Genomic DNA, 13,919 nt, shown 5'->3' on the forward strand with positions numbered 1-13,919 from the left:
GCGAATCCAGTCCTCCAAAAGAGGAAAGTATTCAATATGGTCACTAGAATATAGAAACTGAGAAAAGAGTTGTATAGATAGAATACTTTTACAATGTTTGGCGATTTTTTTTTCCTCTACGAAGAATTTTCGAGAATATAAGGATTTTCACATACCCCCCGGCCCCCCCATTACCCCATTATTCTGGAAGAGATATATCTCATGAGCCGATTTTCCAAAAGGTGGCTGAAGTTTTCAGCCAAGAAACTTCGACGCCTTGCGCTGGAATAAATTTGAGAGGGGGCCGCGTCACCTGCTATGCCATCAAACAGGCCAGGGTCTGGCCTTGAGAACCGATGCCATTAGAGGGGCCAGGAATGCAAAGCTGGAGGGGGGGAGGGGTGGGTATGAACTGGCTTGTTGTGTTGTTCCGACTGAATTTTTTTGATTTGCTATTCTCCAGTCAAGGAGACTTCTTTTTGTGGTCTCTAAAGAACATGTCGGTTTCTTTTACGGTGAAAGATCAATGTCAGGCAGCCTCTCACTGTCCAGTGTATTCTGGCGTAGCTGAAGCAGAAGTCCAGCCAGCGGTGGGTGTTAGGGGAGGGGTAACTGCTAGATGTGGCCCTTTGAGTTTGTGGCCACCTTTTGGAAAATCAGCTCAGATATAGAAGTACATTTGCTGTGGGATGGACGTTTTGTGACACTGATTAAGATAAATTGAAACCTGTGAGGATCAAAAGAGAATCAACTGATGGCAGATGAAACGTCTTTTTAATTCTAAAACAGGGTACAGTTAATGATGAAGCTTCAGTATGCTTGAGAAAAATATACAGTACAAAAATAAGGAGCTATGATACACGAAAACGTCAACCAGTGGAATGGTGTGCAGTGTTATCTGACTCGATCCCATCTCCATAGAGTTCCGTCATCGCAAACAGAAATTAAAATCCTGCAACGAAAACACAAAATGAGACATCGCAAAGCAAACAGATGGAGCAGCATTGAGAAAACTTTCAGACGAAAGGTTTCCTAAACAAAACAGTCGCGCAACGTGCATCAGGTATGAGGGACCTTAAGCAGAGATGACGACAACACCAACAAAAACGGGATTTAAAAATGACATTCGCGATGATTTCTACTCATTTAGTTTGTGTACTGCGACCGAACTATCCAGGAGTTAACGTCGTAGGGGCGGCTCTAAAGTTCAGAAAGAAAAAGGAAAATTAATCACCATGCGTTCACGTTCTCCATAGAACTTAAAATGTGGTCATTTCACGTCGTTGTTTTGAAAGGGACGACAGAAGTTTATAACGCATGTGCAGAGCCAGTGTTCTGCTAATTAAAACTGTTGTTTTCTGACGTCCCCGCTGGCGTCGTCGTCGTTGCTTGAGGTCCCTATTGTAGCCAATGGCTAGCCAATGGAACGTAAGCTCGCGTGATGTCATCACAGCCATGCAACCTCGTTCCCAGGGTCTTTTCCCTCTCCCCTCCTCTCACTCTCTCGCTCCAGAGGAACGAGGTTGGCAGCCACATGTCGGCGTGGCGACTTCTGTTGTGTACACCACCATGGCCGCCACGCTATTGTAATTTGAATCTCTAGGGATCGGCTACCTACGCGCCACACAAGCGAAGATACTCGGTTTCAGTCAATCAGAAGCGAAAGTAATCACGTGTTCACGTGATTTTTCCCGCGCTTGGCACGGATTGTACGCTTTGTGAGTTGTGACCACAGGGATGAATTTTTTTAGTCAAATCCATTCTTCAAGGCCAGTCCAAAGTGACCCCCACCACCACCACCACATACATTTTGGTAGAATTTATTTGAAAACAGATAAAAAAAAAGGTAAAATTTTGCTTTTGCATCGACAGTCCCACGAGAGTGTGTAAGTTCAACCAGGGGCCGTTCAAAAGTCAATTTACGCTAATCTCCGATAAAAAGTTAACCAAGGTTTTTATTTCGCTCGTCAATAATGCTAATTTTAATAAAGCAGATGGCATAGAAAATTCAAAGTCCAAAACTGAAGGACAAAAATCTTTTCGCAAAATCTGTATTGACTAGTACTTAAACTCGAATCAAAGTTCAATTCAACCCAGGATTAGCTTAATCGGGCTTTGAAAAACTGTGTCCACGAGTTTAAGTCATTTTCCTGAGATAAATGCCACTTACTTTCCATCTTTGCTAAATCCCGTCTGCCTGATGGCCGACACACATTTGTTGTGCACTAGTGTTGTTGATCTACGACAAAACAAGTAAATAACATTAAGTGCGCATACTTTTTTTTTATTTAGTAAACGTTTTAAGTTTTTAGCTCAGCATTGCAAAGCGCAGTGGAACAAAACAACTACAACTTTATTTCGTTTTATGATTAGTAAACTTGATGCAAAGCGCCTTGGTACTTAAGTATAAGTATATTAGTAGTGACTCAATTATAACTTTCCTTAATTAAGGATTTTTATTTCTAAAGGCTAAGTTATGTGGGCGACATTCCTTTTTGCAACTTGTCGCACAACAATGTTGCTTTGCAAGTTGCGATTGTTCGTCGCCCGCATTACCACCTCCGCGCGACACAACTTTTCATGTTGCAGAAAGTAGACGCTGTTTCTACTTTCTGCAACATTGAAATTTGTTGCGTGCGGAGGTGGTAATACGGGCGACAAACAATCGCAACTTGCAAAGCAACATTGCTGCGTGACCAGTTGAAAGAAAATGTTGCCCGTATTACTTGGCCTTTACGACAGTAATTGGAAAATTATCCATTTTAGTTCAACAAACAATTTGATGTCTCTAACACATAAGGCAGTCTACTGCAGTTTTGAAAAAAACTTATTGGCAACATGGTTTTACCTTGCTTTAGTTGGATCATCGACACCAATGTCCCAAACAAACGTCTTTCCTGTCTGATTACCAACCGCCATAAGCTGTAAAGAAATCAAGACGACACGTCACAACACATGATGGTGGGGTCTGGGTACGAGTATTGCGGCCAAGCATACTCTTGGACCAGAGAGGAAGCTTTAGCAACGACGACGGCGATGACAACGAGATCGTAAAAAAAAAAGCAATAGGTTTAATAACCAAAACAGCAACTCTGCACGTGCGTTACACTTTGTGGTACATTTCTTTGCCATCACTGTACGACTAGGACGTGAAATTTCCTGATGAGACGTTTTATGGAAGCCGTAAACACACGACGACGAATTTTTCTTTCTCTTTCTAACCTTGGGTGTGGTCTCCAAGAATTCTACTCCTTGAAATTTCACCTACATTGGAAAATTAAATCAAGTTGGAATAATCGCGACGTTTGAAAAACGCGAATTCATTTTAATGGTAACATTTTCGCTGCCGTGGCCGTCGCCGTCGTCGTTGCTAAAGCTCCTTAAAAAGATCGAAGGATCGGCGGTACGGTTTAGGTTCGGGATGTGTTCTTTAATCAGATATTTTGTTAACTTAGTCGTTTTGCTAAGTCGAGGCCAAGCTAAGCATAGGGTTTTGTATAAAAATGAATTTTGGCGACTTAGATAAGGTCTGCACTATCTGATATTGGCAAATTTGCTGTCTATTCACTCGTCGTTCCGACGAGATTCTACCATCATGACACTGCCTATCTGTATTCAGGAATACGAAGAATACACAGAAGCAAAAAGAGACCAAAAAAAACAACAACAACCGTGACAACAAAAAATGCTTGGTATCCTGTGATTAACAAATAGTAATAATTGTATCTCTGTGTTCCGCACTGGATTACTTTGCTATAGAGTGTGTGCACGACGGCCATGTTGGAGGACCAAAACAATACAATGATTTTCCTTTGGAAAATATATTCTATTTTTATGCAAACATCTTCTATTGTTTTAGTCCCCCAACATGGCCGCCGTGCACACACTCTATTGCAAGTTTAAAAGATAAGAGGTCTATCAAAGATAAATTTCAAATTTATACATATTGGGACAAAATAAAGCTTTCAAAGTGGCGTTCACAAAGGACACTAGATTGAATTGTATATTGGCGTGGCTTCATTGCATGAAACCGTCACTTGCCACCGAAATAGCGTACTTGTTATCTAACCTAGATTGGAACTAGCTTTGGTTATTCACAAACTGACCAGTGCAAACAGCACCTGCCCCTTACCCTCTGATCGTGATCCAAGCTGAACCGCATGTACCAAATGTCGCACTGGGAAAACTCGAACCTAAGGAGGAAAAGCAAAACAAAAGGCTAACGATGACGAAATACCAAAACATTTCTGACAACTTGCTGTGCAGCCAAATGTTGTCCAGAGATTGCAAAACAACAACAAAGCTTTATGTAATAATTAGTACATAAAACAACTAGTCCAATCATAAGTGGAGTTACAGTGCAACGCACCTTACCGTGGCCACCCAACAAACTTTTTTTACAAGTTAGCCAATCAGGATATCTTCCTTCTCGTTTATAGAATACAAAACGACATGTTTTCAATAATTCGTTGTTGCATCACTTGCCTGTTGGACTTTGCAAGAAGGCGTGACCGTTAATCAAATTCGCGTATCCTGATTGGCTTACTTGTAAAAAGTTTGTTGGGTGGCCACGGCAAGGCGCGTTGCACTGTAACATCTAGTGAGCATGGTTCCTTAAAACGGCTTCCTTACAACAAAATTTTTCCATTACAAACCTGTGAAGCACGGTAACACTGCGCTCAGAATTAAAAGGCTAAAAACAAGAAAAGAAGCAAATGAAAGTTACAATTGTGTGTCTGCAGTGGTTAAAAAAAACTTATTGGCTTTTTTGAGATTTCTTGAACTGTGCGTTGGTGGCTTGTTTCGTTAACTGTGGTATTTCAGTGTTCATTGTAACTGAATGGGTAAGATGTGTTACTGGAAAATAAACGGAAAAAACAGCAAACAGAATTTAGAAAGGCCTCCAGTTTTAACCAACTAAAAAACTGCGCAATTTTGCTGAAGTTTCAAACCACAGTCTGTAAAATTTTCGCTCTTAAAGCCGCAAACTTTTGCGAGGTACAAGACCTCGTCAACTGGAAAGTGAACTTTGAGTCGAGCTCATACCCCTTTAAAAATGTCGTCAAATTTTTCCTGTGGCTTCCAGCAAACAATGGAGTTTTCACAAGACTGAAAAAAACAAAACAAATCGTGACAATCATTGGCATTAATGATCATGAAACACAAGGCTCATTTTAATTTAAAGTAAACAAGGCCGAAAAACAGGTTGGAAAAGGAAATTATTGGGATGTTTAAAATATCTCAAATCTACTGAAAGAAAGTAGAAATTGAGTGCACAGTGCATGTGAATGTTAGTGCCTTTTTTGGACACTAACTGAACATCAATGCGCTTTCGTCCACTCTTGTTATCTCTCACTTCGCTTTACTCTCTTCAAAGATTCATCAAAGTTAACTTAAGTACATGTACAAGCCTTATCCTAATTTGGCCGTTTGCAATTTTCGTGCAGTCTCACCAACTCAGATCGAGTTCTATCTTATACTCTATGAACACACTCCTACGAAGGGTTAAGAAATCGGCAAAAAAAAGTAATTTAAGCAATCTATTTAATGTCAATAACACGGAATGTGTTTGCACAATCTCCCGAGCTAGAGGCTCATGATAAGTGCTTGACAATAATCCACATCGAATTGGAATTTAGAAATGTTGGTTTTTGAGCAGAGCGGAAAACTGGAGTACCCGGAGAAAAAACTCTCGGAGAAAGAACGAGAACCAACAACAGATTCAACTCTCATATGACACCGAGCCCGGGATTCGAACCCGAGCCACATTGGTGGGAGGTAAGTGTTCTCATGCACCACTGCGTCATCCCTGCTCCCCTGGCAAGCAAAGCGAACTGTGAGGGGAGGGGGAGGGAGTAATATAGACCTTTCTTTCGCATACCCACTTTCTGTCCACCCTCTTGCCCAACGAAGAACTGGTTCTCAGCCTAAATCGAGTTCGAAATCTGGCTGATACTTACTCAGTCAACCTTGTAAGCGAACAGCAGCTTTCCGTCAAATTCAGTATAAAAATTTTGAAATCTAATAGATGACTTGAGGTGTAATTGTGAGAGTGAATGCTCACCTTGGACAAGATAAGATCACCGAACCAGCGAACGCTATCAACGTAGTTTCTATGAATGTCACGTGTTGTGAAATCAGGATAGTGTAGTTTAATGGTGTGAAAAGGTCTGCAATACAAACAGCCACAATTAAAAATCAGCTATTTAAAACTATACACATTTCAAAAAGGCCAAGCCCTAAAAGCAAAAATGTCTACAAAGAGTATCATTCCAAGTTCAGACCATATTAATTGACACTACCTACTTATAACTGAATTTTTACGTGATTTTGAAGATGACTTCTAAGGATGTTGGAACACCAGGTTACCAACATCGAACAGAAGGCTTAGTCTTGAAAGTGGCCCTTGGTGAGACAGAGAACAGTCAGGGAGTTAACTTACTGGTTCAGATGACAATTTCTTCAAACCTATTCATATTTTATTAACGGTAACTATCAGTACAAACCCAAACCTACAATTTTCATAATGACTAAAATTTGAATCTCTAATAGAGAATGTTATGTACGTGAGATGGTTTTTAAGTTTTTCAGGTCCTGGTAAGTTATCAGGGCTTTTGATAAATATGGCTGAGTAATGTGACTCACTTTTCAGTTTTGCTTGGATCATAAGAATAGGACTCTGCAATAGCCTGAAAAAGGAAGAAAACAAAAGAAATTATTCACCAAAATCATTGGTTATACATGATTTTTTTTTCTTTTTTTTAACAACAACAACAATTTATTTTACAGATTCAGATTATATAAAGGGCTTGTCCCGCAAATAGCCACAAAGCTAGTCGAGGCGGGACAAGACGACCACGAGAACATAATGGAAAAAAATTACAATAAATTACAAACATGCTGGAAGACGGAAAACTTAACTTTACAAAATAATGCAGATTTAGATAAGGCTATACATCAAAATTAAAGTACATGTAAATTATATGTAATTTTTTATTATCATTAATATTACAATAGAAAAGAGATGAAAAGGGAAATGGAGAATCAGATTATACTGGCAAAGAGAAGGACATCGATGATCAGTTTTTCATTTGGTCAATTATCGTTTCCACTTCAATATAGGAGTCTACAGTTTCAAGTGAAAAGGACGTGGCAATGAACACATCACTCATAACGTCTGATTTTAAAGTATGGTATGCAAAAGCATGCCCTGTTTTTAATAATATGCATATTTTCATGCAAATAATCACTTATCCAATCAGATTCTCCAGTTGCTTGAGTAGAATTTTTGGATTCTTTGAGTAGACTTTAAAAACTTATCGCTAAAAAATGTACCTTTCTCATAGCTTCAGTTTCAAGTGACCATATCTTGAGCGAGTGATCCATGCCACAGGACACCATCTTTTCTCCAAGAATGTCAAAGTCCTGAAACAAATCAGATTAGAAAAGAAGATATTTCAGTGAATACAGGTGCAATTTTATTATTAATATAATATTCAGACAAAGTCAAGATTTTAAATGAATTAGGCCCCATGTTCAGTGCCTGAATCGCCCTTTGGTGGAGTACGTTCCAAAAGTCAACCTGAGTTAGACAAGCCCAAGCAGGAGGTAGAAAACTAACAAAGAAGCTATTTGGTGATAATGTATGGCTTGTTTCATCCTCCTGGATGCAAACATGACGATGATGATGATGATGATGATGATGATAAAGTTAATGGTGATGTTGTTAATGATGATGGCAAAAAGGGTGCTAGGTCCCTAAGGCCTGAAACATGATAACTACAAAATCCTCTCTTGAGGGATTTCTTGCCATCATTGTGTGTATTTCCTATTCCGGAAAAAGGGTCAATCGAACGCACCCTAAGATAATTATGCTACTGGCACTTGACACACAACCTGTATGATATTATCCTGTACTGACATAAAAGATTAATTGAAACACAATAATTAACATTGCGATTCATCAATATTTGAAATGGTGGCAAACTAGAGGTAAGACGAATGGCAGGGAAAACTTATATAAAATAAAGAATTCCAAATGGATAAACTGCAACAATGAATGACAAACAGCACCAAAGAAAAATAATGTTTAATACTTTATTAGCTTTAAGCTTTACTTTAAACAACATCTACGGTGTAGTTTGAGTGATATTCCCCAAAGAGTGGATGTCCATTAAACACATGGACAAATACTCCGTAAAAACTAAAATCTTAAACTAAGATTTTACCTTACGTTTCCCGTCTTATGCAAGACCACCACCACATTAAATATCTGACATGCCAGATATCGGCGATTTAATACGCCGATCTCTACTCTCACCATTTTAGTTCTCGGTAAAAAAAAAAAAAAGAATAAATAAAGGCTAACTTGGAAGAAATAGAAAATTCCAACACAAAAGGATCCAAATTTTGGAAAGCCCTTCCTGATTGGTTCATTAAAAAAATGCAGACCTCATAGGGAACAGGACTTCTCTTCTGATTGGTTGATTTTGATCCAAACTCTGCAGACACGGAGTCTGGGCTTGTCTGGGCTGGAGTCTGGAGCTTTGATCCATCGCAAACTCTCACCTTGTTCAGACTTAAAACAAGCCGTTAATATTTTTCAAGCAGCGGAGAGTGGAGAATTTACAAGAATTTCGAGACAACAACTTCAATATTCAAATGAGAAGACATCTGCACATCAAATACGGTCTAAAGCTTCGGCTAAACGTTGTAACTATACACGAACTTAACAGCATGCACTCGAACTCAGCGGAATGAAAATGGAAGGAAGAAATTACTGTCGCTTTCTAAACCGCCTGTTTTCCTGCAATTCTGCTGCGTCACCGATCAAAGGAATGAATGTAGTGACAATGCAGACAATCTGCAATGCAAAGTTTATAATTTACGGGACTTTTAAGACCAACAAAACAGTATTTAAAATGCCGCGGCCCGACCTCAGTTTTCCTGCGAATTTACGGTAAGTTGTAAGTATTACTTACTGTGCTTAGGACTTCATCCCTGTGTCCGTCCACTCCGCCAAATATTGCCACTAGTACATCTGTTTTAATATTCCACAGCCTTAGGCTGTGATCTGTCATTAGAAACAAACACTGATCAGCCTCAATATTCTCCTTACTCTGTCTGATACAGAATACTGTATTTTCTATCTAATAAAACAAGGTTTGTCCTTTACAGATGTCTTCAAAAACTCATTAATTATTCATAAGCCCATTGACCTATCAAATGGTCAATAAAACATCACGTGCAGTGGTTTTAAAACCCAATAAAACCTCCTCCTTATTAGTATGTGGTGTTTAACGTTTTTCTCGTATGCTAATTTGCAACATTCACAAAAGCATCATTGTTACAAACTCTCTTGACACACGCTTTTCCAGGAATTTTTTTGAAGCCATTCAAAAAACTTGCAGCACGTGTTTCATCAGGTCTAAAACCACTTAGCGAATCCCGATAAAACACTGCTGCTTGTGTTTTAAGCAAATTACATCAAGTACGCCTGTGCTTAATTCTTGTAACTTTAACTTATTAGTTCTGAGTACACTAAAACCTTGCTTGTACATGTAATTATCCTATTAAACACTCCTGCATGTAATTGGTACACCTTCATGGCTGTATTAAGCAATACACAGCAGTTGCAGATAGCAAGGGCTAGGGACATGAAGTGTTTAGTTAGTGGAAATAATGATTTGTAGTTTCCAAAATACCCGGCTGACAGGACATTTTAAGAGACTTTATAGAAGTCTCTGCAATATAACAGTTGAGATTTTATTGGTATCTACTAGCAGAACAAATCACAACTCTTCATAGGAAGAATGTGTCTGGATAATGACCATGTCCACTGCTAAGACTTCATCACTAATTTCAGAGACACTAAAACTCTTGACCCAGAAACTGCTAACAGGTAATTAATCTGGACAACTGCCTTAAGCATTATACTCTCAAATGTTTTTTTAGATTAATTTCTTACCTTTGCTTGCAGATAGGAGAATATAGGGATCCACTGGGTGAAACTTGAGTTCATTGACAGCTCCTCCATGACCAATGTAATGCTAAATAAGATAAAACATGAAAACACTGAAGAGCCGGGTGCATACTCCACTCAGTAACAACAGGAAAGTGTTTTCTCCCATTATTTAGTGATAATAAATGGGAATAGTGCTTAGTTTGTTGACTAAAGTAAGAGTTAACAAGTGCGTCTTTAACAGCCTATATGGTACCATGGTAACTAAGTCTTGGCTGCAAACAAAACTTGATAAGGAGAACTTTGAATTGGTTAATGTTAGTCTCACTGCTGTGATCCATATATAAATTAGAAGTATTCAATTCATCACAAGAATGGTATAACATTAAAAATCAGTTCTAAGTTGATCCCTCAACTGTCTGGGATCACAGAGAGACCCATGGTACAGATCACCAATATTTTGGTATAAGTGATACAATAACAAAAGATCTGCTGGTATCAATCTCTTATTAATTTGAAGCACACTTACCTTGATACAGTTCATACTGATTGGACTAGAATGAAAGAAAAACAAAATTTAATTACATCACTGGCATTTTATACTGTAAGTAATTCACCTTATTAACAGTGAATACATGTTCCTTGAGGCAACTGTTCTCATTGTAATGCAGCAACAATGTTTTGCAATCGTTTGACAATTAAACTGTGAATTAAACTAGTTGCCGTCACGGTGGATATTTCAGTAATTTCTACAAACAAAAATTAGCCTATTTTCCAACTTGCTCAAAAAGAAAAATAAAGGAAGACATATGTTCAATCTGGTTTACTTTTGCAGGACCACTTTTTTGCCAACACTGAAATCTGTTTTTATTTTTGACTCTGTGAAATCTTTGCAAAATTGGAGATTAAAATACGAACAAAGTACACCATTTCAAAAATTGCAAAATTTATACTCAACTATGGCTGTAGGCTCGATTACCAGCCGCTGTTCGGGAAAATGAGCTCACACTCATCCTCATCTCTCTTCGGGGAGGATCAAAGACCGCGCAAATCGAGCCTACTATCGCTGCTGTACCTGATAAATCTGATGATCCCCCTGGTACCAGCAACAGCCAGTAACGGTTCTCCTGTATCAGGGTGGTACGTCCATGCACAAGTGTAGAAACTTTCCTCCGGCTACAACTTGTTAAGGTGTGCAATGTTACAATGGCAGCAGTTTCCAAGGCTATTTCTATCATTTTGTTTTATGAACTGAGTTGAAAACGTCATTAGTCCACCATAAAGTGATTCAAGAGCTGACATTCAAAAGATAGCCCTTCATTAGAGGGAATCTAGCAAATCTCTGCTCTGACGAAGGGCTAACGCTTGAAACATCGGTTCTCAAATTTCTTTACAATGGCACAAAATGTTACATGTACTTTTAATAAAGTTATCAAATTAGTTGATAAAACCAAATACTTGTTTCCACCCTCAGAAACTAATCCCCTAATAAATTTCAATAATTCACTTGACATTCTCCAAAGTGTTAGGTCAGTTACGTTTCCCTGTATCAGTATATGGACTAATTAACACTCAAGAATGGAGAATAGACTAATTAATGCCAAAAAATTAGTATTTAAGCAAGTACATCAGTAAAATATTAACATCTTGAAAAATTTCGTGAAAAAAAATTCATTGCAGTTGCCTGACCTCTACAGTAAAATAGTTTAAGAGACTGTGTTATATGTATATAATCAAAAGATACATCTGCATCCATGTAGGCTTGAAGCAGTTTCACGACTCCTTTAGTTTCACACTGGTAGATTGTCACCTGCAATCCATAAAAAACAGCAGTTGAGGTATGCAAGAAATTAAATAAATGGACAAATTACAAGTCACGTTTTTCTTTTTTAAGCAATAACGACTAGATTGAGATTTTAGGACAAGTACAGTGTAGCATAAGTCCAGGCATTAAAAGAAAGAGGGCAGAGAGAAAACAAAGTTTAAAAACATTTTTTTTTTTTCAGTTTACCCTGTTGCTTCCCACTGTCGCAAACATGTGGAGATCTTCTGTCCCCTCTGGGACATTGTGATTAAACTGCACGGCAAATATTGGCTGTTTATGGTCTTCCTGGTAAAGATTAATCAACAAATACATCTACTTAGTGTTCAATCAAGAATTAATTAACACAAACATGCTGAAAAATGCTACAAATAAAAAATTATCAAATGTTACCATAGAGACCACCTACACTACTAAGGTCGTGTTCGATTGACTGTATTGCAGAAAATTAAATGAGTAGAATAACTGTCATATTTCTCTTTTTAAGTCAATGTGGGAAGATATTTCTGCAAAAATAAATGTTTGTCAACAAATGATAATTTAAGAACCATTTTGCACTTTAGTAACTCTAAAAACCTCTTACGAGGGATTTCTTGCAATCATTGTCTGTATTGTATGTTTTGTATGTATTGTACTCTGAAATAGGGTCAATTGAACACATCCTAAGTTTTATGTTCTTACTTCATTTAGTAGGTTTTTCACCAGTTGATGTAAATTATCTAACACCAGAGCAATATAATGTTGAAGTGCTCGAAACAGATGAGTACAATGATTTGTAACAAAAGGCCATCAAAAAAATCTGGTAAGTGAGATTTTAAACAGTGCAACCACGTTACACAGAGACCTTGATTACCATATAACAAACAGTTTTCAGTTTTGGTTTGTTCCAAGATAATTATACTGAAAGCGAACTGCTCCATACTCACTCCATATCTGTAGATGTGATTGCTCTAAATTCTCCATAAAAATCTAACATAACAGACTACAGAACAATGCAACTAACAACAAAAGGATGGAAGAGGGTCCCCTTTACTTTTCACGTGAATCTGAGTGAATGGGGCTTTTTACTTTCGCGTGAAATGTGATTTAAGCATCTTTTTTTTCGTGATTCGTGAATCCAGGCATTGAGATTTTTTGTGAGCGTGAAAGAATTTTGCTTCTTTTTCGTGACGCGTGAAAAGGCCCAATATTTTTACGTGATTGAATTTTCCAAAAGGGTATGGGGGACCCCTCATGGAAGATATGATGGAAAGCGAGGAGGGGGTGGTGGGAACAAAGTAATGCAATTATGTCAAAAACATGTCTCCACTTATGAAGAAGATACACAATTTCAAAAATACACTCTTGGCCATGTTTGTCCAGCAACCAAGATGGTATTGAAAACCCTGAAAAGATTTATCAATTTGCAAGGGAATTTATAAAATGTACATTTGTTGCTATTTTGTACCATCAGAGTGATTGGAAAATTTGTCAAGGGGGCAGAGGGAAATTTCCCCAAATGGAACTTGTTGGTCACTGGTGCACAGCCATGGTGGTTTCACAGCCACATGACACTTAATCATAAGAATTAGCCAGATAGAGTTTTCAGAGTTGATTTTGCTTCTCTTAACAACAATTATTACTAACAACTTATTTGTGAAGAATTTTGAGCCCAAATACCAGACCAGTTTTGCCCAAATAAAATTATTCTTTTGGTTTCTGGGGGTGGGGGTTGCAGCTTACAGAAGATGACAATTTACATGTATAAGAACGGTTGCTGCCCACGCAGTTTTCTATATCTTCACAGCAACTGCCACTAATACAAATCGCGGGCTCCATAGAGATTCGTTCTCCAAAAAGATATCCTTGTGGCCAATTAGTTTCAAACACCGCCATATTAGATAAGATCTCACAGCATGCAGTGAGCAGTTGTTCTGTCGGGCTGTCAACTCTCCCGGATAATCCGGTTGTCTCCAGATTTTGTACTGTATCTCCCGGTCTCCAGATTTAGATCTTTAATCTCCAGATTTTGAGCCGTTTCTTCTGGTCTCCAGATTTATGTCTGAAATCTCCGGATAATTGACGTAGTTTGCTATTTGTCGTAGACTCGACTTTCTGACAAGAAAATCTGTAACGTTTAGCGTTGTTTCTTGTAGTGTTTAGGGTACGTCCCCCCCC

General features: G+C 38.3%; 1 protein-coding gene across 1 annotated transcript in view; it reads right to left on the minus strand.

The window, feature by feature from the left end:
- Nucleotides 1–734: 734 nt before the first annotated feature.
- Nucleotides 735–13,919, minus strand: part of LOC146474508 (polycomb protein eed-like) — a 13,824-nt gene continuing 639 nt past the window's right edge. The window contains exons 2-16 of the mRNA XM_085117104.1: nucleotides 11,952–12,050; nucleotides 11,685–11,750; nucleotides 11,016–11,116; nucleotides 10,470–10,494; nucleotides 9,947–10,028; nucleotides 8,961–9,052; nucleotides 7,315–7,404; nucleotides 6,625–6,668; nucleotides 6,044–6,149; nucleotides 5,026–5,088; nucleotides 4,635–4,672; nucleotides 4,112–4,172; nucleotides 2,828–2,901; nucleotides 2,150–2,218; nucleotides 735–931 (exon numbers count right to left, since the gene is read on the minus strand). Of these exons, the coding sequence (XP_084973230.1) occupies nucleotides 874–931; nucleotides 2,150–2,218; nucleotides 2,828–2,901; nucleotides 4,112–4,172; nucleotides 4,635–4,672; nucleotides 5,026–5,088; nucleotides 6,044–6,149; nucleotides 6,625–6,668; nucleotides 7,315–7,404; nucleotides 8,961–9,052; nucleotides 9,947–10,028; nucleotides 10,470–10,494; nucleotides 11,016–11,116; nucleotides 11,685–11,750; nucleotides 11,952–12,050 (1,068 nt within the window). The 3' untranslated portion in view covers nucleotides 735–873. The remainder of the gene's footprint in view (nucleotides 932–2,149; nucleotides 2,219–2,827; nucleotides 2,902–4,111; nucleotides 4,173–4,634; nucleotides 4,673–5,025; nucleotides 5,089–6,043; nucleotides 6,150–6,624; nucleotides 6,669–7,314; nucleotides 7,405–8,960; nucleotides 9,053–9,946; nucleotides 10,029–10,469; nucleotides 10,495–11,015; nucleotides 11,117–11,684; nucleotides 11,751–11,951; nucleotides 12,051–13,919) is intronic.

This window comes from Pavona decussata, unplaced genomic scaffold (genome assembly GCF_977016875.1).
Source record: "Pavona decussata unplaced genomic scaffold, jaPavDecu1.1 SCAFFOLD_89, whole genome shotgun sequence".
In the NCBI taxonomy this organism is placed as follows: Eukaryota; Metazoa; Cnidaria; class Anthozoa; order Scleractinia; family Agariciidae; genus Pavona; species Pavona decussata.